Below are 26,730 nucleotides of genomic sequence, written 5' to 3'. Positions count from 1 at the left end.
GAACAAGTGAAGTGGAAAGAAGCCATGGACAAAGAAATGAAATCCATGGGTGAACATAAAGTGTTCACATCTGTAACTTTGCCACAAGGTTGCAAAGCCATAGGATGTAAATGGGTGTACAAAAGGAAAGTACTATCCAACAATGTGGTCCAATATAAGGCAAGATTAGTGGCACAAGGTTTTTCACAAAAGAAAAATGTGCACTTTGATGAGGTATTTGCACCTATGGTAAAGCATAAGGTTGGCACTAACATTAGCAGTGGCACATGGCCATAAAATTTGGCATTTTGATATAACCACTGCATTCCTCAATGCGGAATTAGAGGAAGAAATTTACATGGTTCAAGCACCAGGGTATGAAAGTAAAAAGCCTAACACGGTGTATAAATTGAACAAGACCATTTATGGGCTGAAGCAGTCATCTGGGAATTGGAATATCTGTCTAGCTACTGCATTGAAGGGTCTTGGGTTCAAGAGTTGCAAGGCTGATGGTTGCACATACACTGGAAAGTTACAAGGTGGGGATTGTCAATTATTAGCATTTGTGGATGATCTGGTTTCATTGCAAAAGATCTGTCACAGGTAAAAGAATTTGCTAATCAGAAAAAGTTTGAATTGAAAGATTTCGGTGAAATACAAAACTATCTTGGTGTAGAGATACAAAAAACTGAGAAAGATAGTTATGTTCTCAGTCAAAGAAGAAAAATTGAACAGCTGTTGGAGAGATATAATATGAAGGATTGTAATTCTGCTCCAACATCTATGAGCACAGATTTTCATAACAATTTGGGTGAGGACAAAAGTGAAGCCTGTGATCAAGAGATATATCAGTCAGCAATAGGGAACTTGCTATATCTGTCACAGTGGTCCAGACCAGACATAGCTTGTGCAGTAAGCATCTTATGTCACTTTACTGCTGCACCAACACATTGCACCACTTTTTACACCCATCCATTGCATTGGATGGGTGTAAAAAGGATTCTCACGTAGTTGAAGGGAATTGTGAACTTGGGTCTTCAAATACAGGTCTCTGAAGAATTAAAGTTGAAATGTTATGTTGACAGTGATTATGCCAAAGATGTAAAAACCAGAAAGTCCAATTCTGGGATTGTGGTATTATTTGGAGGAGCTTTAATTGGTTGGAAGTCTAGAAAACAAACAATTGTAGCCATTTCTACTGCAGAGGCAGAATTTATTTCTCTATCTAAACTTTGTTCAGAGGTAACTTGGTACGTACAGCTGTTGAAGGATTTAAATGTAAAAGTAAATAACGCTGTAACAGTGTTTGAGGATAATGCTGCTTGCATTAATAACAAATGCATTAAGAGCCTTGGTAGTACAGTGGTCTAAAGCACCCTGTTATTAAGACCACTGCCTGCAATTACTGCAGGTTCGAATCTCGCCATGCTCAAGGTTGACTCAGCCTTCCATCCTTTCTAAGGTAGGTAAATTGAGGACCCAGTTGTGGGGGCAATAAGCTGACTTTGTATAAAATATACAAAAGGATGAAGGCTATTGCTTAGCGCATTGTAAGCCGCCCTGAGTCTCCAGAGAAGGGTGGCATATAAATCAAATTTTTTTAAAAAAATGGCAACAGGTGACAGAGTAAAAAAATAGAAGCAAGCATGTGGATATTATATATTGTAATGTAAGAGAAGCCATCAAATGTAAATTAATTAGCTTGCTTCGCTGTTTTTCAGAAGGCAATCTGGCAGATATAATGACCAAGCCATTGGGTGGAGTGCACCATGGGAAGAATATTAAGTTATTCGGTTTTATGTCTATTCCAGTCATAAAGGGAGTAGTGTCAGTGTATAAGAATTTATGAACTGGAATAGCCGTAACAACAAGTCAGCCAATGACTCGACAACGTTGCAAGAGCTGCATGGGTATTGTATACATGCATCATGTTTTATATTATTGTATATAAAGAAGTTACTTCTATAAAATGAATCTTGCTGAATTATTTACTTGTGTGCTGGTTGGATAGCTACAGACTTTGACATAGACCAAATTTGTTCTCATAATTTTCCACTTCTACAAATGATAGAACTAGGTTTTTTAGAAACTACATGGAGGGAGAAGAAACCCAGGATCAGGAAGTGGATTTGTTGAACAGAAATGATCCTTCTTACCATATTCCCTGACATCAAAATATGCGGTATAGCTCCCCTCTGTGGAATGCTCATATTTGGCCACAGCCTTCCATGTTCCAAAACTACAGAAGGAAAATGAAGATATTTTTCATTCTTTTGACTTTATAATTGATTTATGACAATAATGATATGAACAAGGGATACAAGGCTTCTTCCTGATATTAATAGGTTTGCTTGTCCTATGGAGAATAAGTATAAAGGACGAAGAAAATGTCTGTTTCAGAAATCTTCAGATTCATATATGTGGAAGCTGAATTGTGAATGTTACATCTGCAACAAATTTACTCTTGCTCACTGAGCTTAAGTGGTGGTGATAAGATTGTATCTATTATTTGTCCAATCAATTTCACAGAATTGCTATACAAATAACATTGCAGCCCCATGAATGTTGCTCTGGGCTCTTCAAAAAACAAGAGGAAATAGAAATGTCATGGACAAATTCAAGTGATCAAATCTGGATTTTTTTTTCTTACTTTAGTAATAGATCAGGGAAGCAGGCTAAAAGGGAAAATACTATACAGCCTATCCTTTAACCGGTCTTTAATAGCTGAATTCCCACCCCCACCCCCACCCCTTAAGAGTTTCAGCTTGGTTTCAAAACAGGTTTCCTTATAACAATATCCATATTAAATTACCTGGCAAGCTCTGGTAAATTGTAAGGCCGGATCAAGTTTGGGTCAACTGGATTAGAACTGACAACAATGCCTTGTGGAGTCTGGGCACGAAGAAATAAAATACGGGTGTGTTGAAAACATGTAGAATGTTGCATATTATTTCCTATGCATTCTATATGATCAAAATCCAGCTGAAATACTAGATTTTATATGTGATAACACAATATAGAGAGCAAATGAAACCCAGCAGGTGGGGAACTAGGTTATAAGATGCAAGGCTATTATTTGAATTTTCACTAAGATAATACCAACTGATAGCCCAGAACAGATAATTCAGCCTAATTTGGTTTGAAAGTAGAACATTTGCCACCCCAAGCCCCTTTTAGCAAAAAAAAAATAATGGTGCAGATGAAAACTGCTGACAAAACAGGAAGTAGTAAACTTCCTGAGCCTTGATAGTACAGTGGTCTAAAGCACCCTGTTATTAAGTTATTAAGACCAGCTGCCTGCAATTACTGCAGGTTCGAATCTCGCCAGGCTCAAGGTTAACTCAGCCTTCCATCCTTTCTAAGGTAGGTAAATTGAGGGCCCAGTTGTGGGGGCAATAAGCTGACTTTGTATAAATATACAAAAGGATGAAGGCTATTGCTTAGCGCATTGTAGGCCGCCCTGAGTCTCCGGAGAAGGGCGGCATATAAATCAAATAAAAAAAAAAAAAAACTAGCTCCTATCCCCACCATATACATGCATACACAAAAATACATACATTCAACCTCGGCATTATTTTCCAGTTTCATAGTGAAACTTTTCAAATCTTTGATACAGCCTAATATTTAACACAGAGCTTAAAATTAAACATTTTAGGAAAATGCATATATAAAATGTTAGCCAACCAAAGCTTCATAAAATGGTTGGGTCTTCCTGCCATGATTACATGGGAGAATCAACAACCACTCCTTGTTCAGGGGACTATACTAATCACACAGGATTGCAGACATGATTCTCACCTGAAACTCAACAATCACAGTTTTGTCCATCCTGTGCATGTTGTGATCCACAGAAAAGACACGATAGCGCACTAAGAAAAAAGAGACTAACTGTAATTTGTGATAGTATTCAGAAGATATGTGCTTACATCATGCTGGTCTGTGACCATAATGAAAAAATTGATTGATTGATGTGCTTGCATTATCATCAACAAAAAGTACTGTTATAAATTGTCTGATATTTTGTAGCTGTCAATCGTCCCACATGTACATGCAGCAAATAAAGACTCCTGGGACATTTTTATTACCAAGAGTATAACTTACTGAGCCAATATGGATCTAGAAGTAGCAAAGACAATACTAACGTTTTATGCACAAACAGCATAGTTAAATGTTCCCCTTTATTCCATCCAATCAGTATAGTCAGTTCAGTTCAGTTTGTTTGGCTAATGGACTCTCCACCTAGTAGACTTTCTCAGCAGATGACCTTGGTTCTCAAGCTCCAAGTCAGTGCTCTTTGCATTCCTTCCTCCTCCCCCACCATTATGCCTCCCCTGCATTCCAATCTATTCCCTCCCCTCATTCTTCTTGTTTAGTTGAAAGCAGGGTTTGCAAAGTGAGCCAAATCTCAACCATGACAGCAGCTGTCTGCCAGACTCACTGTAAATCCTAAAAAGCAGATGTGGGTCAGTTTCTAGAAAAACAGCTCATTAGTCTTATGGGAAGCTACCCCCCTCCCAGAAAAATTAAATATTTTGAGAAATATTTAAAAAGGCAGGATAAAATATTTCCCCTAAAAGAGAAATAAAAATCTTAAGCGAGACAGAAACTCAGAGCCCCAGCTCCCTCCCCACCACCCAGGAGATATTTTGTACCCATTGAGAAAGATTGGGCCAGCCTATCTACAAAACAAAAGAGCTTCAGCTCCAGGGTGATGGGATTAAGACATGACCCTTTAGGACATAATAAGATTAACCCACTACCATCTAGCAGCAGAGCTCACCACATTGCATAATCTCCTAAAGACATTGCATCAGCCTCCAAACTTCAACCAAACTTAGCTCAGACAACCTATAGAGCCAGCTATGACCCCTACAACAACTAATAGAATACATGTTCTTGCACAGGAACAGGAAGTTCAAGTGCAAAGCCCAAGAGAAAGTATAAAAGCCACCTACTCGCAACTCCATGTGGTCAGATGCACCAGAACCACAACCCATGTGGTCCTGTTCATCAATAAATGAACCCTCTTTCCAATCAGCCTCCAGCCTCCATTTTGTCTCCAGTGCCTTTCTCCCGGCTTGGAACTGAACTAGGTATTTCTTCCAACAATTTGGCACCCCAGATGGGACTCCAAGCTAACCTGACCAATGGGTACCCCTGGCCTGGGTAAGCCTCCCTTGCCAGCATAGACCCATTCTGTCTGTGGGTGGATTTTTTCCAGACCATGGCCATTTGGAACTAAGGTCGTAAAGGGATTTTGAGTTTTGAGCTTCAAGGCTGCTTGGAAAGAAGGTGAGCATCTCCAAATTGTAACTTTTAAAGCCCAGAAGAGCTGAGAAATGTGTGTATGCTTGTATGTGTGAGTGAGATTAAGACATGACCCTTCTCCCAATCACAGCTGGATTCTGCTCCCAATCACAGCTGGATTCTGCTCCCTCTGTGCCTTTCCTAACTGCAGAAAGATCTGTTCTACCAATAGAGTATAGAATAGAATAATTTTATTTTATTTAGAGTCTAGAAAGCATGGGGGATTTGCCAGAGCACAGGACCTTCTGTTAGGGAAAAAGGGAGAGAGTATGTGAAAAGGGAATGGGAAAGTGAATGAGAGAGTTAAACATGTCAGCCTGCTAGGAAGTCATTAAACTTAGCCCATTCCAAGGAGGTGTCCTTACTTTGCCAGGGAAGGCAGAGTCCTCCTGGATCTTAGTAGATTACTAAGATTAAATGTTAGATTAAATGTTTCTAGATTACTTCAGTATGGATCTTCTGGATCTTAGACAAAAACACCACCTTCAAAGGAAACCTAAAGAAAAAGCCTTTCTGGAAAGAATAGACCTTCAGGATTACACATTTTCTTCTCTAAAAAAAAAACACAGAAAGATTTTTTTAAAAAAAGATCATTCACATAATCCTCAAGAGTTTACCCCTTTTATAGCTTGCAATTAGTCAGGGTGACATCTTCTTTGACGTCTCCATTCCCTTCCTAATTTGTGATTACATTCCACTGGACCATCTATCAATGTGTTTCTTAAATCTTTTCTGAACTTTCTAAGCTTGATTTCTCAATATCACCAGTGCCAACACTCACAAGACACACATTCTTCCATTCCCCACTCTCTGGAAATATCTTGAATAAATGACAAATCTCAGGAATGGTTTTGTTTATAGTATTATTCATCACATAATCACAGTGGGACCCCAGAGGAGTGAAGAATAGAGGCAGAAAAAGAGTTTACCTGGAGAGCCTGGTGTATAGATGCCTTTATCTGTCTGGATGAACACAAAGCCACTCTGGTAAGAAAGGAGAACCACCTTTTCCAAACTCACTTGAGGACCAGTTACTTGCACAACCACATACTTATTTTGCCTGGAGTCCTTACTCAGTTCTCTTGCAGGAATCTGGATGAGAAGATGAGTAGAGCAGAGGCTTCAAACGTAATCATGACTAAAGGCCACCTGAGGCCTCATTCCTTAGCCCTAGGCAACAACACTAAAACATTGGTCCAAAAATTTCTACTGGGTCAAAAATGAAAACAAAGTGGATCACAGAATGACAAACATAGGCTTATCTTTAAAATGTGTTGCTACATTGTGTTACAAGCCACATCTGTCCACTGCAGTACACCCACAAACCCCACGTTGTTCTCTCTGGCCTTTTCCCTCCTAATTTACACAACTGTCTTGGTTCGGCCATCTCACTTCCTGAAGGATCATAAATCCAAACACATCGAATCTTTTTCGTTGGACAATTATTCGATTTTCCAAATACACGCACATCAGAAGTGGTATTCAGCAGATTCTGACCAGTTCTGGAGAACCAGTAGCAGAAATTTTGAGTAGTTCAGAGAACCGGTAAATGCCACCTCTGACTGGCCCCGCCCCCATCTATTCTCTGCCTCCCGAGTCCCAGCTGAGTGGGAGGAAATGGAGATTTTGCAGTAACCTTCCCCTGGAGTGGGGAGGGAATGGAGATTTTACAGTATCCTTCCCCTGCCATGCCCACAAAGCCATGCCACACCCACCAAGTCATACCCACAGAACCAGTAGTAAAAATTTTGAATCCCAATACTGAGACACACACACACACACTTACCAAGATGAACTATTATATTCCATTAATATATTCCAATAATATATCTCCTTATTATAATAATTGTATAATATCTAAAGTTTACATGAAAACAGCTTACAATAACCAGCCAAAATCATTTAGCCTACAAAATCCACCATAAAATCCAAACAGAGAGACTTTGACATGCATAGACCACTCTTTATTTTATAGTTTGTTATTTTTAATGCATAAGAGCTATTGCAAACAGGAAAAAAAAGAATGATTTTATGGGACCCACAGACTGAGAAATTGCCCCAGAGCTAGGGAATCAAATTAATTATTCCTGGTCTTTACTGGCAGGTAAACAATGCCCCCTGAAATTATACAAAGGTTAGAATCTATGACTTTTAGAGTATCCCCAAATCCCCAACTTGCACAGGCTGGCACAGTCTGCAGTTTAATGCCTGCAGATGGCACCCAGTTGGCAAAAGCTTCTCTGAACCTTGCAGGGCTTATTTAGTGAGAGTTTGTCTAAGATTTATTTCATTAAATATTATTACATCTTTAACAAAAAGCAATCAAAATAAGTTAAAGCATGCTCATTCAGAAAGAAAATGAAAATATACACTAATCTTATTTAACTAGTCAGTCAAATCAAATCAGATTTATTTAAATATAGTCATTAACCAGCACGATAAAAACATAGCAGCAATGACCAAATAATGTATATGAAAAGCAGTGTATCACTCACATAAAACTAAAAGTTAATACAAAAATGGGAAAAAAGGAAATTGCAGCAGATGTAATAAAACCAGATAAAAGAAAAAAAGAAAGGTTTGTAATTTCATCACTGCAAGGTTAGGACATTTAATATGCCTATTCATGGAAATCACTGCATATAGAAATGTAGCAATTGTGTTAGTATGATTATGGTCCAATTTGCAGAACTTTTCTCAGTTTTCTGAGAAAAGATGTCAGCAGTTGTTTGACATTCTTTGGGCTCAATTAGTTAGCAGACTCAGACCTGTGATTGATTTTTGGTTTTGATACTGATTTTGATCTAAATATTTATTATATTTTACTTGTTTGTGTGAAATGCTGCAGAGAATCTTTCAGTAATTGTGGCAGTAAGAACTGTAAAATAAATACACATGCATCCCAAAATTCCATTTTGCTTTCCTCCTTAGAATTATATGGTCAATTTCTCTCAATATCTGACGATCTAATCATGTTTGATTAAGGTGCATAGGACTTCCCCTCAAGCCAGACTGGACAGAGTTTTAGCTTGTTTTTTTTTTTTTTTTACAGGGATACAAGATACCCATGATGGAGAACCTATGGCACGCATGCTGGAAGTGGTATGCAGAGACATCTCTCTGGGCACACCAGCTGTCGTCTGTTTCTCTTCCGCCAGCTGGACTTCGGGATTGGGGAAGTGCCGGAAACCAGAAGAGCAGCTTCCCGGCATGCACATGCTGGTTTTCGGTGCTCCTGTTTTGACACTCGGTGCTAAAAAGATCCACCAACACTGCAATAGACTCTACTGCAACCATCACCATACACCCACCTTTATAGTTGGAGTGACAAGCATGCCTCCCGTTGGATTCACAATCATATCTACTCTGGTTTGGAACAAGGCTCTCTGCTTCCCTGGAAAATCAAGAACCCAGATGTCAAGCTGTTTTGGAGTATTGTCTCCATGGGCCTCCACCAAAATTTGCTCTTCTGTGTCTGTTCGCAGAACACCAGGGGTGATGAGGGTGTAGCTGCAGAAGAAGGAAAGAACATCTCCTGAGTTAGTTTGCTTAGGAAAAGTGAGGCATTTGATGAGGCATCTCCATTATCTCTTCTTTTAGAAAAGTGAAGAAGTAAATGGTTAGAGATGTGACCCAGAAAGCTTTCAAATACAGTTGAAAAATGAGTAAATCTATTGTATCTTTATATCACCTAGAAGATATTTGGGATGCTGGCTTTTTTTAGTTATAAAATGAGACTGACCATTATTGGCACAGTAACCTGTGTGGTATTGTAATGTAATCAACACATTATAATGAACAATGCAGTGCCCCCTTGCAGCATAAAGGACAATCTTTTTTATGAAAGAACAAAGTTTGATCTCTGATTTGAAAAATAGAATTGTGTCTTCATCCAAGATCAGGCAGTCCCCAGCCTGCATGCAGTCCTCCAGTAACCCCATCTGCAGATCCAGGCACCTGAAACTACATTGCTGAAAATTGGCTGCAAAATGGCTAGATTTTGACTAAGTGAGATCAACCTTTTTTTTGGAGTTAGTGATTCCCATCTTTAACCTCCAACCCTTGCCTAAGATGAGGTGGAAATTTACACTGTTTTAAGAGCTGGTTTGTAGTTTTCTGCGCCTGGGATGCTGCACACAGAGAGGTTGCTTGGGTTTGCAGTTCATTCTTCCACAGAGAGCCCTATCAATCAGAATAGAGCTGGAAGGGACCTTGGAGGTCTTCTAGGCCAATCACAGGCTCAAGCAGGAGACCCTATATCATTCCAGACAAGTGACTGTCCAGTCTCTTCTTAAAAACCTCCAGTGATGAAGTAACCACAATTTCTGGAAGCAAACTGTTCCAATGGTTAATTGTTCTCACTATTAGGAAGTTTCTCCTTCATTCCAGGTTGCTTTTCTTCTTGATTAGTTTCCAACCATTATTTCTTGTCCTGCCCTCCGTTTGGAAAATAAGTTGATCCCCTCCTCTTTGTGGCAATATCTCAGATACTGGAATACTGCTATCATATCCCCCCTAGTCCTTCTTTTCTCTAGACCAGGGGTGTCAAACTCACATCGTCACAGCGGCATCACGTGATGTATCTGGACTTTCCCTCCCTTCGCTAAACCAATCGTGGGTATGGCCAGCATGTGATGCATCTGGCCCACAGGCCAGGAGTTTGACAGCCCTGTTCTGGACTAGCCAAACCCAAATCCTGCAACTGTTCTTCATATGTTTTCTTCATATGTTTTTGGCTGTTGCACACAGAGGGCTTACTTGGGTTTACAGTTCACTCTTCCACAGAGAGCCCTACATCAGGTTCATCATCATTACATTTATATCCTGCCTTTGTTTTGTACAACTCAAAGGAGCAGCATATATAAGTTTGCTGCCTCCTATTTTTCCCACAAAACCCACTCTGTGAGATGAGTTGGGCTGAGAAAGGGACTGGCCCAGAGTTACCTGCCTAAGGAAGCGCTAGAACTCATAGTCTCCTGATTTCCAGGCCGGCACTTTAATCACCAAGCAAACTGGCTAAACTGATGTTAAAGCAGCGCCTACCCACTTGATCCAGCATTTTCCAAGGGCAGCTTTTGGTTCTAAAAAAATGGTATAGTCTGTCAGCCCCAAGTAAGGGCTGCATGAAAAGAATGGTATTGTGATACCATTTTGTAATACTGGAATGTCAACAATTGAAGGCCTTTACAGAACGTGCAGGGAAAGAAATGGTAGGTTTTGTTACTAACAGCACAGGCATATTTATTACAAAAACAAAAGTAAAGCAGTGGAGAAAACAAAAACATTTTTAGATGTTTTAGATGAACACATTATCTTGTGTGAATGGGAGATTAAGGCTGTGTAAATAAAATCACTCTAATATTATACATTGCTAACAAATGCCTTATTATCATATCTTGAAATCTTTAGTCACATTTTATTGGTTCTGGCTCTGTTTGCATTTAAACAGAGCAATTTGAAACTGAGGCCTGCTGGAGTTTCCTCCTTGCAATCTGATTAAGTGTGCAGTTTCACATAAATTGTCTGCAGTGTAATTTAATTGGCTTCTCAGAGCTATCTGATTACTTTTGCAAACTATAGGGTATATGGAGATTGGAGTAACAAATAGCTCTTGCAGGAATGTATCCCCACATAGACATAATAGATAATAAAGATTGCACTTGCACTATGATATCAGAGTGCATGAATCAAATGATCGTCAGAATTGGATGTTGCCTTATTTAGATGATGCCCAGGTGTAGGAAAGTCAGGTGATGGAAAGGTATTGAGCAGAGGTGCAAAAGAGGCAGAATAGTAATCCGCAATGGCACAGCCAATTTCAAGCTGGAGTTCATTTCTGAGAAAAAAATATTGTGCCCTTGTGCCAGGAAGTGGCATTAGAAACTCATGCATGACTCCTGCTATTAAAATTCTCCAGTGCTTGGGGAGGTTAATGCAAGCAACATTAGAAATTGCATTTATTTATGTATTTCTTTATCAATCCTTTCAAATCCATGTAAATTATTGCCATCTAATGAGGGGCCCCATTCCAGAAGCCCTGAAAGAAACGACTGTTTTCACTTTCCTTCTGAACGATAGGTGTTTTAATTGAGTTGAGTTGAGTTGAGTTGAGTTGAATTGAATACTTTATTGGCCAAGTGTGATTAGACAGACACACAAGGAATTTGTCTCTAGTACTGAAATACTCATTGTACTTGCAAGGCAACAGAGAAAAAAAAACCAATTATCTGGAGATCAACCTGCTCTAAAGTGAAGAAACTGCTACTGAAAAGGCCATGTTAAGGGGGGACTTTCTGGTGAAATGTGGGCAACTAGAGCATCCCTACCTGGCTAGACAATGGTGGTGAACCTTTTGTGGTTGCCATGTCAAAAATTCAGGAAATGCCTAATTGGACTCTTCTTACATCTCTCTTTCTCTCTCACACGCACACACACATGCATGTCCCCAACTAAAAACACATTCTTTATGTACACATTTCTTTTTTAAAAAATACAGTGCAATCATGTGTGTGATCCCCAGGATCTGCCTCGTGCCACTTACTTTCAGGTGGGCTTCTCTTTCTTTTGACAGACCCCTGTGGCCTACCTGAGGCTGCTCTGGGTTGCCTGAGGCCTTCGTTCTTGAGGCAGCCTCAGAGAAAGCTCTTCCACAGCCCCCACAAAACCCTGTGAAAGCTCATCCTTTTGCCCTGTGATTTTTGAGGCTTCAGAGGCTGTATGAGAACATGGTCTTCTTGCATGGAGAGACAGAGACTTCCTCACACAAGAACTGGCCTCTGAAAACTACTTTGAAGAAATAATTGCTGGGTGTTGGTGAAGGCTGGCGTGTGACCCAAAAATGTTGTGCCGTGTCCCTTTTACATGTGTGTCATAGATTCATGCCCACAGTATAGTTAAAATATATGAAAGTTTATATGAAATACACTTCTGTGTATTTATAATTCAACCATCTCACCTAAAAGGGATATGTTAAAATATTAAATAGCCCTAATGTTTTACTAGCTAGTCTTAAATAGCCAGGTCAAGTGATGGATTCTTGACAAGGAAACACATTACCTTCTCCTTTACAGCTGAGGGTACCATCCATCCCTCAAGGATGAATGTGCCACCTCCTGTATCCAGCTACCTTTTCCTCTCTAGCTGTACGTATCAGCCAGGAGGGCCCAGATCTACTTTATAGATGACTGAGCTCATTCCACAGATGACCATGTCTACTTCAGTGCCACAGGCCTGGACAAATCCCAGATGATCTAGCAGGATGTTACTTCTCATGTATATGAGAAGACCTTGCCCATCCAGCATCCAACTTAGAGCAGATATGAGCAAGTTTATTTATAAAGTCCTGGCCAGCAGGATCTCCCAGGCCCACTGTACTAAAAAAGTACAAAACACTTTAAATAACACCACCGATCATCACTAGGATAGCGACGATCAAGATGAATATCCTACCCAAATTATTATACTTATTGCAGACAATTCCCATATCATTAGATAAGAAGTTTTTCGGAGAACTTAACAAAATTACTACAAAATGTGTTTGGTCAGGAAAGAAGGCAAGGATAAAACTACTCTCTCTCCAAGATAGTAGAAGTAGAGGTGGCTGTGGACTCCCTGCGTGAGAATTTTACCACAAGGCAGCAACTCTGGTTTGGATAAGGGATTGGGTTAATTTAAACAATAGAAGAATCTTAACACTGGAAGGACACGATCTGCAAAAGGAGTGGCATTCCTTTATGTGAGATAAAGGGAATAGGACACACTCATATCCTTATAGACACAAAATAAGAGATGCATTGTTACGAATTTGGGAGGATATAAGGAGGAGGATATATTGGAGGAGATGGCAAGACATGATGAGATTGTGAACCAGAACCTTGAAAATTTTAGACAGGAAATTAAAGAGTTGGTTCAACAAAAGTATGATAACCTGAAGCAACATATGAAAAGTTTCTTAGAAATAATTATAAAGATGGATAAAGATATCAATTTAGAAATAGAGTCTAAAATGAAGGAAGTTGATTATAAGATTCATAATTTGGATAATAAAATACAAAGAATTGAAAATGATTTAACAATGATTCAAGAAAAAAGCTCAGAAGTAGAGTCTAAAATAAAGGAAGTTGACTACAAGACTTACAATGCAGCTAATATAAAACAAAGGATTGAAAATGAAGTCACAATGATGCAATTCAGATTCATGGAATTTGCGGTCAGAATTAGGGGAATACAGGAAAATAAAAGAGAAGATTTGAGAAAGATGTCTGCTGAAATTCTGGCTGTGATTTTAAAGGTTAGTCCTGAAGAGGTATCCTGTAAGATTGATAAGGCCTACAGAGCAAATTCTTGGGTGGCAAAGCAAAGGCAGTTGCCTAGAGATGTGGTGATTTACTTTACTGATAAAGGAATAAGAAACGATATTGTGCAAAAGTCTTTTAACTCCACTCTTGAAATGAATGGAAGGAAGATTTGGATATATAAAGAGCTGCTGTCCAAGATGTTAAAAGATAGAAAGGATTTTGGATTTTTGGTGACTGAGCTAAAGAAACAAAACATCCCATTTAGGTAGGATGCTCCAGTTGGTATAATATTGAGATATCAAGGAGAAAGATATCAATTAAATACTGTTGAAAAAGTGGAAGAATTTTACTACAAGGTTTTTAAAATGGATTCAACATCTCCATGTATGCCATCAGTGTTAGGAACACACAAGGGGAATAAAGAAAAGCAAAATCAACAAGAGATTGAAACCCAGGCTAAGCAGATGGAGATGGAGGTAATGGAAAAACAACAAGTTACAGAGGCCCTTTTGGACGAGCCACTTTTGGATTCTCCTTCAGAGGTTATAGTTGGATTACCTATAAATACAAGAGAGGCGGCTTCGGATCTTAATGTGATGTCTTATCAAGTTACAGACCAGCATGGAAATCAATCAGCTGATATACAAGTCCTAGAAAGGCAACCAGGATGGAGATCTAAACCACAAAAAGTTAAGAAAAGAAGAAGCAGGTTCTACAAAACTAAAAAATTTTAGACTAAACAACAGTCTAATGCCAGTTACTTAAGAGACGATTAAATATAATAAGCGGGATTTATAGACAGCTGATACATGAAAATATAGCTGAGGCAAAGTATTGGTTTATACTATTTTGAGAAGAATAACAGATCTCTGCAGTGCTGTGCTTTTGGGATGTGGAAGATGGCCTCTAATTGAGTGGATTGGAACTTTCTATTTTGGACTCTTTGACAAATGGATTACGTATATGTTGAGCTATAAGGCAAGAGAACTATGGGATTGAGGCATGCAGAAGATCTGGTTGTTACCCTAACACGGTGGTTGGAATTAATAATCTAGATGAAAGACACTACAGAAGATACTATATGGAATATAAATATAAAGTCACTCGGGTGGTTTTTTATATACGAAAACACTTATTATTGATGGGGGCAGATGGTAATTGAAGATACTGAATATACTGTTGGAACTAGAACTTGATGTTACCCTAACATGGGCGATGGAATTAATAATCCAGTTGAAAGACACTACAGAAGATATCATATGGATTACAAGCTTAAAGTCATTTGAGGATTTTATTTACATATGGAAATATTTTTTAGTGGTGTGAGCAGAAGAACAAAGATATTAAAAATATTATGTATGGTAGACCTGTAGGAAAGTGGGTGGAGATAGGTTAGTTTACTGATTGTTTAGCTTAGGAAAAGGGATGAAATGTCCAGATATTAATATACGTAAAATATTTGAATTAAGAGATATATGTATGGGGGAGGAGGAAATGGGTAGATTATGAGTTGAAATTGCCAAATTAGGATTTATTATATAATTTTACAGCTGAATGTTGCTCTGAAATGTATAGTATAGGGGGGATATAATAATATTGTTAGAAAGAAATGGTCAGCATATGGGGGGTGGAGTAAAAGGATGGTAAAGTATTATATAATCTGTTATTAATCTGGGTTTTATTTTGGAGAAGCCACAGGGGGAGGGGAGGGGGAGGGGGGTTAGGGAGGAGGGGGGGAAAAGGGGGAAAAAATCTGTATTTGAAAAACTTTTTCAATTAAAAAAAATTAGATACTGAATGTATATAATGTATATATTGTATGGAATGTTGATCCAAAGTATATGAAAATGACACAGTCTGTTAATTATGTTTTAGAGTTGTGTAAAGGAAAATTGTAATAAAAATTATTTCAATAAATAAATAAATAAATAACACCACTGATCAGCACTGCACAGAGTGCTGAGAAATATCAATGCCTAAACTTATTTCCATATAAATTTCCTTGGATTAACAAAAGTGTTCCTCACCTTGATCCAAGAATTGAAACGTAGATAAGGGTTCATAGCAGGGGTGAAATCCAAATTTTTTCCCTACTGGTTCTCCAGAACCTGTCAGAACCTGCTGGATTTCACCCCTGGTTCATGGTGATAATTGTCAATAATTAATTAAGTTAATTGTGATAGCGAATATATGCTTTTACAAACACTGTCTTCTTGTCAAGATCAGAAAAGCACCAGGTCCAGACGAAGTAAATCCTTCCTGCTTGAAAGCCTGGGCTGAACAACTTCAACTTCAGCCCCCATTTTCACCCACATCTTTAATAAATCATTAGAGATATGTTATGTCCTTTCTTGCTTCAAATCCTCTACTACCTTCCCAGTTCCCAACCCCCAATCAAGGAGCTGAAAGAGTACAGACTGGTTCCTCTGACATCTGTAGTTATTAAGACTTTTGAGAAGCTAGTGCTGGCCCATCTGAAAATCATCACAAATCCACTGTTACACTCCTTGCAGTTTGCCAACTGAGCAAATAGATTGACAGATGATGGTATCAACATGGCACTGCACTACATTTGGCAACATCTTGAATCTCCAGGGATCTATGCAAGAGTCCTTTTTGTAAACTTCAGCTCAGCATTCCAGAAATTCTTCTCTCTCGACTTATTCAGTTACCAGTGCTATCCATACTTGTAGGTGGATTATTAGGTTTTTGACAAATAGGAAGCAACAGGCAAAGCTAGGGAAAATCACACTGAATATCCAGCAATAAGCACAGATGCCCCTGGGGGCTATGCTCTCTCCATTGCTCTTCTCTCTATATACCAATGATCGCATCTCTAGGGATCCCTCTGTTAAAATACAGGTAGTCCTTGACTTACAACCACAATTGAGCCCAAAATTTCTGTTGCTGAGCGAGACATTTGTTAAATGAATTTTGCCCCATTTTATGACCCTTCTTGCCACAGTAACTGCAGTTACTAAGTTAGTAGCATGGTTGTTAAGTGAATTTGGCTTTCCCATTGACTTTGCTTGCCAGAAGGCCACAAAAAGTGACCACACGAGCCAGGAACACTGCAACTGTCATAAATATGAGTCAGTTGCCAAGCATCTGAATTTTGATCATGTGACCCTGCAGATGCTACAATGATTGTAAGTGTGAACTTACATAGGTAACTTTTTTCAGTGTTGTTGAACTGTCACAAAACTAACTGGCTACCAGGTAGGTGAGTGAGTCTTCGAGTTCTCGATTACTTGCTATTTGTTGTTGTTCCAGCATTTCTACTTTCTTAACTGTCTGTTCCATTTTGATTTCTGTCTTTTGAATCCTTTGTTCGTTTTTGGCAATGTTTTGCTGGATCTTTTCTATCTTGTCATCCATTTTCTTTATGTTATCATTTATCTCTCCCACATCGGATTTCAGATCATCGTGTTTTCTTTTTGTCTCCTCATGGTTATTAGCAATTGTTTCCTGGGTCTTATTCATCGATTCCTGTATCATTGCCAAAATTGACTGAATATTTTGCATACTGGAAATAGAGCCCATCTTCTCTTTTTCTGTTCCAAGCATGGTTTCTATAGACCTCTGTTGGGCAGGGGATGCTGTAGGGGAGGCTTGGTTTGAAATTATTTTCTTATTCGCTTTGGTTATGGTGGTTGTTCCAGTACTTGTCATCTTAACTCTTTTTTGTAGGTTCTCCCAAAATTTCATGCACTGGACTATTCTTATTTGTGTTTCAATATCATTATTTATGATAGTATTTTATCAGTAATAGTGTCTAAGGTCTATGGTCTATATGGTGTAGGTCTTCAAAATAAAAGTTAATCTTATTGGATTATGAATTACTTCTATAAATATCCTTAACACTCTAGTAATTAATAATTAATTAGATATATAGATATATATTCAGGTAAGGGAGAGGAAAAATAGGATGAAGGAAGTACACGTCCAATTTACAAAGAAAATGATAAAAGAGGAGATATACAGAAAAATGAGAGAAGACGCGATTTTCTACAAAGGGAAAGAAATAATAACACTGAAACAAATTCCGAGATGTGTAAGGGACCAGAGGAAAAACTACAGCTTCCTCACAACACAACTAAATAAACACAAAGTGATGTTCCGTTGGCTGCTACCAGAGGGCATCTTAATCTCGTAGCAGGACAAGAAATTTAAGATAGATAGTCTGGAAGGAGCCCAGGAATTTTTTGACCAACACTTCATCCTGGAGGAAGATCAAGAATCCAGAGAGGAATCGGAGAATAAGAGCCAAGAGGAACAACCTACAGAAGAAACAGAAGAGGAACAAGAGGAGAAGAGAAGACTGGAGAGAGAAAGAATGGAGAAAGAAGGAGCAAGGGGAAAAACGCAAAGAATAACAAGAAACACAAGGAAACCAAAGACAACAAATAAATAGGAAGAAAAATGGAACAGGAAATAAAAATGATTTCAATTAATATAAATGGGTTAAATGCCCCAACTAAAAGAACCCGGACATTTACCAAATTACAAAAATTGGAGATGGATATAATAAACTTACAGGAAGTCCATATCAAAAAACAACACCAACAGATATCAGAAAATACAAGATTAGGAAACCTTTACACCTCACTAGCAGAACAAAAGAAAAGAGGCATTGCAGTTTACATTAGGAAATACCTAAAATCAAAACAGGTATATGCAGACGAGGAGGGAAGAGTTTTAATGATCGAATTACAAATGGAATTAAAAACAATATTATTGATTTTGATTTACGCGCCAAATGAGAATCAACGTGCTTTCTTCAAAAACATACACAACAAAGTAAAAGATCTGGACTACGAAAACATTTGCATGATAGGTGATTTCAATGCAATTTCAGACACGGAAAAAGACTATTGGAGTACCAGGAAAAATAAAACTAGGAAAAAGACCCTTCCAGATACCTTTAGGGAAATGGCGCAATAACTGTACCTCCAGGATGCTTGGAGGGAAATAAATAAAGAAAAAAAACAGTATACCTTTTACTCCAATCCACACTCATCCTGGCACAGAATAGATATGGCCTGGATGATCATGGATCTTAGGAAAGACTTAGAAGAAATAGAAATAATGACAAATATTTGGGCAGATCACAGTCCCATAAAAATAATTTGGAAAGGCTATCGGAAGAAGAAGAGATGGATGATGAACACTGAGATTTTGAAAGATAAAGACTATGTACAAATGATAGAAAAAGAAATGAAAATATTTTTTGAAATCAACATTAAAGAGCAAACCTCCCTCCAGAACTTATGGGACACAGCAAAAGCCTATATAAGAGGCCTGACAATAGCATATTTGGCAAAGAAGAACAAGGAAAAACAACAGAAGAAAGACAATTTATTGAAAGATCTTAAAAAATATGAATCTGAGCTACAGAATGAACCTCAAAACAAAACGATCAAAGAAAAAATAAACTTGACAAAACACAAAATAAATTTGATCACACAAACAGAAATAGCCAGGAAAATTGAATCAATAAAACAAAACCATTTCAAACACGCGAACAAGACAGGACGATGGCTGGCGTACAAATTGAAGAAAGAAAAAGAGAGAAGGACAATATATCAATTACAGGACGACACAGGAGAGATATATTATAGGAATAAGGATAAAAAGAACATAGCCAAAACATTTTTCCAAAAATTGTATGAACAGGAAGAGTCCTCAGAAGAGGACATCAAACAATATTTAAATGAAGCTGACATCAAAGAACTAGAAGAAACACATAGGGACCTATTGGACAGGCCAATCATGATGACAGAACTAACAGAGGCGAGGAAAAAAAAACAAATAAAACCCCAGGACCGGACGGTATACCTGCAGAGTTTTACAAATCTTGACAACACGTAATAGATGAAATTTTACTTGGAGTCCTGAATGAAGCTACAATTCCTAACTCCTGGACAGAGGCTATTATTACACTGATATCAAAAGAAGAGACAGACCATACACATATTAAAAATTACAGACCGATATCACTTTTAAATGTGGACTAAAAATTATTTACATTGATTATTACAGAACGACTTAAGAAAATAATTAATGAATACATTCACTCTTATCAAAATGGCTTTATCCCAAAGAGACAGATAAAAAACAATATGAGATTAATAATGGACGTATTAGAATATTATGAAATAAATTCAGATAAACAAGCGGCCCTAATCTTTTTAGACGCACAGAAGGCATTTGACAACCTAAATTGGAAATTTCTTGTACTGCAATTGGAAGCTATGAAATTCGGCAACAAATTCATAAATATGATAAAGAAAATTTACTCCTCCCAAACGGCAAAAATAACAATAAATGGCGACTTGATGGAACAATTTCCGATATCAAAAGGAGTGAGACAGGGGTGTCCTCTGTCCCCTCTGTTATTCATATTAGCCTTAGAAACTCTCTTAAAGGAGATCAGAAGAGATAAAGAAATAAAAGGTCTGAAAATCAAAGGGGAGGAATACAAACTCCAAGCTTTCGCCGATGACATGGTATTCATCATAGAACAACCGATAACAACTGGCACTAAATTATTAGATAAAATAGAAAAATACGGGAGTGTAGCCGGACTCAAAATCAATAAACAAAAAACAAAGATACTAACGAAAAACTTCACTAACCAACAAGAAAAAGAATTAGAAGACCAATTAGATATAGAAATGACAAAGAAGGTAAAATACTTAGGAATATGGCTTACCAATAAAAGCTCATCAATTAGAGAGGATAATTATGATAAATTGGCAAGACAAATTAAAAAAGATTTAGAAATTTGGAAAAAACTATAACTATCTCTTTTGGGAAAAGTCGCCTCAATTAAAATGAATGTTCTACCTAGAATTTTATACTTATTCCAAGTGATTCCAATGAAACCGGGGAAGAATTTCTTTAAGGATTTTAATAAATTAATAGCAGACTACATATGGCAAGGGAAGAAAGCAAGAATTAAAACAAAACACCTACAAGATACAAGAGAAAGAGGAGGACTGGCACTACTGGACTGGGAAATATATTATAAAGCATCAGCACTAATTTGGATCAAGGAATGGATGGAACTTAAAAATAAAAGATTATTGACTTTGGAAGGATTCGACCTACAACGAGGATGGCACGCATTTCTGTGGGAGGGCACCGATAAACAGCATGGATATTTTCAGAGGCACATCGTCAGACAAACACTATATCAGACATGGCAGGGCATCAAAAAAACACACTACAATAAGGTCCCGGAATGGTTATCGACCATGGAAGCCCAGATTTACCCAAATGCTATGGACATCACCAAAATGAGAACCTATAAAGATTTACTAAACAACCGAGGGGAATTAAGAACAAGAGAAGAATTGAAGGAGATGGGTATGGACATTGACTGGTGGCCATATCTACAAATAAAATCAAAATATAAGAAAGATTTGGCTCAATTTGGATTCCAAAAAGGCCAATACGAATTAGATAAAATCTTACAAGGACCACAGGATAAATTGACTAAAAAAGTCTACAATTACTTACGAGGATACAAATTAGAAGAAGAGGTGGTCAAAGAAAATATGATAATCTGGGCAAAGAATTTCGGCTACAATATTCAATTAGATAATTAGGAAAAATTATGGACAATAAATTATAAATTAACAATGTCGGTACCATATAAGGAAAATCTGTACAAAATGTTCTATAGGTGGCATCTCCCATCGGCAAGACTGGCAAGAATGTTTCCCAACACCTCTCCAACATGCTGGAAATGTAAACTTCACAAAGGAACCTATCACATGTGGTGGACCTGCCCAAAAACAAAACAATACTGGCAAATGATCAGAACACAAGTAGAAGAAATCACACAACGAAGATTAGAAATGAGGCTGGAAACCTTTCTATTAGGTATAATAAATGGACAATATGAAAAGGAAATAAAATACTTAATCATACATATAACAACAGCAGCACGAATAATTTTTGCACAAAATTGGAAGAATAGTGACACACCAACAGAAGATAGAGTAATTAGTAAAATCATGGAATGTGCAGAAATGGAGAGACTCACAAAGGAACTACAAGATAAGGAGAAACACGATTATTATCTAGTATGGGAAAAGGGGTACATTTGGTTGGAAAATAGAAAAAGGAAAAAAGAATAGGGAGCAATTGGAGTCACAGAAACAGGAACATAAATCACTAACATAAACTAACAGTGAATCACAAAGATAGATATATGAGTAAGACCAAACAAGGAAGAGTCAAAACACAAATAAGAACACACATTACAGTTGCGATATCTTTGACAAAATGTATACTCGAACTTTTTGTTTACATACAACAGTCGATGGTCTCATTTGAGACAGTAGTGAGCCTGCATATAGATGGGAAATCGAACAACTGGTCCTGTAATGCAGCTGGAACAATCTGGTGCTGAACATGCTTAAAACTGAAGAGATGGGATTTTAGGAGGAGCCCTTCTTTTCTACACCTCTTACTATATTTGACAGCACAGTATTAGCTGTAGAATCCTTCATGTTTTGGGGTTCTATAATTTCCCAGGATTTGAAATGTGTCAGTTTGTTGCAGAAATCAAATCCAGAAAGCCCACGCAGGTAACTGATGCAGCAGGATTCATTTAATTCTCTTTATATATAATAGAACACATGAAAATAAATATACAATACCAACAGCAGAGGAGAGAACAGTTTTCAGTTCAGAGTTGCAGACACACTAGTTTCAATTTCAATTCTCAGCACAGCATTCAGAGCTACAGAGCCACACCCAGGCTCCTTCCTGTCTCAGCTCCTATTGGCTGACCTTGTTACTAAGCCCTATTCATTGGCTGACCTTGTTACCATGTCTCTATTCCAGTTCATGAATATTCTGGACACCAAACATTAGAACCATCATTACAAAGACACAACAAAGAACGTTCTTCCTACGTCAACTTTCAGTACTCAAGAAAGAAAAATCCTGACTCCATTTTTATAGAGAAAGGTACTTTTACTGAGTATGAACTGAATGCAACCAAAAAAAAGCAAGGTCTGAGGCAATAGGCGCGAAAATCACATATAGAAAGCATCCCCAAAACCCTCCCCCAAGGGTCCAGTCAGGCTTATCCAATCCACATCCCCCCAAGGTATCATGTGGGGCACAGCTTCAGATGGCTCCATCCTTCTGGTATGTCAGGATGGTTGACCTTGACTGGTTATCAGCATGCCTTCCAGCTGCAGAGAAATCCCAGGAAGCTTTGTAGTCGTTTGCGGGTACGTGGCAGCGCCCATTCCAGGACTGCCCGAACTTTTTCCGGGTCCATTTCTATCCCCTCATGCAAGATGCGGTACCCCAAATAGTCAATTTTAGTCTGGTGGAATTCACATTTTGACAACTTAGCATACAGCTCAGCAGCTCTAAGTTTTTTCAGGACAGCTCTCACCAGCTTTACGTGTTCGTCTATGGTCTCTGTGTAAATAAGAATGTCATTCAGGTAAACCAAGACCCCCTTGTAAAGGTGCTCATGCAGCACTTCATTGATCAGTTGCATGAATACTGTGGGGCCCTTGTAATCCGAAAGGGAGCACCCTAAACTGGAAACATCCCAGTGGGCAATTGAAAGCTGTTTTCCATTTGTCACATTCTTTAATCCGAACTCTATAATAAGCCTCCTGTAAATCCAATTTAGAAAAAATCTTCCCCTTGGCCAGGTGGGCTAGCATGTCTTTCAGTCCAGGGCCTTGGTAACGCATCTCATGCGTGCGGCATCTGAGGTAAAATCCTCCCCCCATTCTTGCATGTGGTTCCACACTTGGGTTAAGAAGAACCCCAGTCCTTTTGGATCTTCCCCATATTTTAGTGATAGCAAGGGGATTTTGGGCTTTTTCTGCCCCCGTGGCAATGCCTGCCTAGCAGGGGGGCCCTGGATCGCAGCCACTGCTTGAGTTCCAGAGGCCTGAACTGCCTCTTCCCAGGCTTTGGATCTCTCTTCCAAGATGAAGTCTCAATTTCACCCCCGGGACAATCAGCTTCCCCACTGGCATGCAATCCATGGGCAGGCTTTCCATACCTTTCACAGGCTCTTTGACTCTCACAAGCCTCTCTCAGTAGTTGTAGAGCCTGGGTCAGCAGGAGATCTTCTTTCTGCTCTTCCTGCCAGGCAGCATCTGCGTGTCGGCGTCTGTTAGTTGTTATTCCTGGGGGGGGGAGGTTCTCCTCCAGCTCTGGCAACCTTCCCATGCCCAGAGACCATTTGGCTCTCACTGGCTTTTCCTCAAGCTGTAAATCAGCCATCCACTCCAAAGCTTCCCAGCTGGGGCATGACTGGGAGGTAGTGGATCCAGCAGCCCCCATGTCCTCCTGGTCACTGTCTTGGTCAGACATTCTTTGCTCAGCCCCCACAATAGCTTTTCCTGGATGGCTGTTAATTTCAGACCTTGCTTAATGTCAGGTATGCCTCCTTTTAGTACTCAAGAAAGAAAAATCCTGACTCCATTTTTATAGCGAAAGGTACTTTTACTGGGTATGAACTGAATGCAACCAAAGAAAAGCAAGGTCTGAGGCAATAGGCGCAAAAATCACATATAGAAAGCATCCCCAAAACCCTCCCCAGGGTCCCCAGGGTCCAGTCAGGATTATCCAATCCACATCCCCCCAAAGTGTCATGTGGGGTGCAGCTTCAGATGGCTCCATCCTTCTGGTATGTCAGGACGGTTGACCTTGACTGGTTATCAGCACGCCTTCCAGCTAAAGAGAAAGCACTGAGGAAAACTTTCTCCAATTCACTCCCTGTTACGAGACATCTCCACCAGCTCACTTCCCCCCTCCCAAATACCCAGACAGTTCCCCCCTCACCCCGTTACAATGGCAGCCGAAGCAAGCAAGCAATATAAAGGAGGAGGCTGACACTTAGGAAGTTCATATTGCACCAGAGGAATTGTTGAGTCTGTCATCTGTACTTTTACAAACAAATTGAAGCAACTTTCAGTATGGCTGAGCTTCACATATTACATCAAACCCAGAGGCTACCCCTGCCCCTAATTAAGGAAGCACAACCTATCAGCGCCAAAACTCATTGTGTTTACCAATTTGTTTGTAATTGTGGAGATAATTACATTGGCAGAACTGATAGGTGTTTAACTTTCAGAATAAAAGAGCATCTTTCGAAATGGGTGCAGATAGTCTTGAGTAATCCAACAACAACAGCAAATCATGGCCATAAAATGCCTTCTTCGGCCATTTCAAGACACTTACTAGCTACAGGCCACCAGGTGGATCCATACTCTGTGTTTAAAGTTCTACTGTGCCACAGGAACTCTAGTTTCCTGTGGTTTGCTGAGGTGCCATTAACCATTTGAAGCCTCCCTTGTGCATGCAGAAATAGCTTTATGTCAATCTACGCCTCCCATGGGCATAAGGCTTGTCATTGGTTGCTTTCCTGCATACCTTATAGGTTTAATTAGTGCTCTTGCTAGATGTTATATTTGAGGCTGAGTTTAACTGTGTTATTGTAATGTAGATACTGATGAGTCTATACGAAATGCTTACATCTACCTCTGTTCGTCTTTTGGCTGTATTGTTTAAATTATTAAAAGGGATTAATTGTTTTAACAAATTAATTATTCATTAATGGTCACATTTTGAAGGGAAAGGTGGGAGGGCTTGTCGAAAATCACAAACCTGACTGTTTACAATACCACTTGACCACATATCCCCAACACAAATCCTGCCTTTCCAATTGCTTTCCTAAGGGGAAAAGGAAGTCACCCCTAAGGTAAAGGGCTTAAACATTGGCTTCTGGACCAGAATTACACATTTACTTTTCTTTCTGCAATAAGAGTTGTTATATGTATAGTGACAAATCACTTTCTCTGCCTCCTCCTTCTCCTGTCTTTTGCTTTTTCAGTACCTGATACTCCATACTGGGACCAGAGAAATACAGTATAGTCAGCCTCATGGCTGCTATCACTCATATGTCATTTAGTTACACATACCGTATGCCTGCTGCAAAGTCATATCTGGTTTTCCAGTATAGGTACGCACAACAAAATAGATATTTTCTCAAAACAAGCAGGTAGACCAGTCTTTATGTCACTTGGCCATAATGGGAAAAGGTTACTTGAAGACATCAGAAACAAAGAATGTGGGATGGCTGTTTTCTAGATGTTCAATTTTATTGTTTTCCGGAAGTTGTTGATGCTTCAGAAATAGTATGCTTAGCAATGGCAATAATTTAGATGGCCCCCAGCCATAACTGAGAACAAGAGGTCTTTATATTTGTCCAGAAAATCTTCACTCCAAGGACAATTCCTCAGCTTAGAACTTCAGGGCCTGTCAGTTCCCCTTATTGATGATTATAATACTTTTACTCCTGTCATGGGATATATTGGACTTTCTAAGAAAGTATTTGGAGACACCTGCAAGTAAATTCAGTACTCTATAAAGCACCATAACTTCGGACATGATAGTTCTGCTTAGCACAGATTGTCAAGTCCACAAGTGTTTGCAACACCTGTAAGCAAATTCATTACCCTGCAAAGGACCACAAGGCTTTCCCAGCACTGCTTTACTTTCCCTGCTGAAATATATGTGATACTTACAGACCTCCATGGGAAGACCCTGGAAAACAAATCAATAGAGCAGCCACCAGACAAAGAGCCATCCCCTCCATGATAGTCCAGGGAGGCAAGAGAAATGCTGAGAACTCCAGTATTTATCCAGAGAGCCTGCTTGAATCCCCTTTGCAATTGCTGAATGTTTAATCAGTACACAAAGGGGAGGAGGAGCTTGAATAACTAGGACATTTCAGAGGAAATTAACAAAAACTCACATTGGATTATTTGTCTTCTCACTTTGGTTTCAATGCAATGGCTAAATAGCAGTTTATATGCAATTTAGTTTTGATATTCTGCTATTACATCTGCAAATATGAGCCTGGTTTAGCTCAGCAGACTAAAAAAGCATAGTGATTAACACCAGCTGTCTGCAAGTACTGTAAGTTCGAATCTCACCAGGCTCAAGGTTGACTCAGCCTTCCATCCTTTCTAAGGTAGGTTAAATGAGGACCCAGTTTGTGGGGGCAATAAGCTGACTTTGTATAAATATACAAAAGTATGAAGGCTATTGCTTAACGCATTGTAAGCCGCCCTGAGTCTCTGGAGAAGGG

At 38.9% G+C, this 26,730-nt stretch overlaps 1 protein-coding gene across 1 annotated transcript in view; it reads right to left on the bottom strand.

Annotated features, from left to right (window-relative positions):
• The window catches only part of LOC117656646 (A.superbus venom factor 1-like), a 109,019-nt gene extending 82,740 nt beyond the window's left edge, over positions 1-26,279 (bottom strand). Inside the window, exons 1-6 of the mRNA XM_087886535.1 lie at positions 26,165-26,279; positions 8,598-8,796; positions 6,216-6,378; positions 3,778-3,848; positions 2,792-2,871; positions 2,136-2,218 (exon numbers count right to left, since the gene is read on the bottom strand). Of these exons, the coding sequence (XP_087742661.1) occupies positions 2,136-2,218; positions 2,792-2,871; positions 3,778-3,848; positions 6,216-6,378; positions 8,598-8,796; positions 26,165-26,235 (667 nt within the window). The 5' untranslated portion in view covers positions 26,236-26,279. The remainder of the gene's footprint in view (positions 1-2,135; positions 2,219-2,791; positions 2,872-3,777; positions 3,849-6,215; positions 6,379-8,597; positions 8,797-26,164) is intronic.
• Between the last annotated feature and the right edge of the window lie 451 nt (positions 26,280-26,730).

This window comes from Pantherophis guttatus, chromosome 2 (genome assembly GCF_059756535.1).
Source record: "Pantherophis guttatus breed Tessera chromosome 2, ASM5975653v1, whole genome shotgun sequence".
Classification (NCBI taxonomy): domain Eukaryota; kingdom Metazoa; phylum Chordata; class Lepidosauria; order Squamata; family Colubridae; genus Pantherophis; species Pantherophis guttatus.
This window is presented reverse-complemented; position numbering and strand designations above follow the sequence as displayed.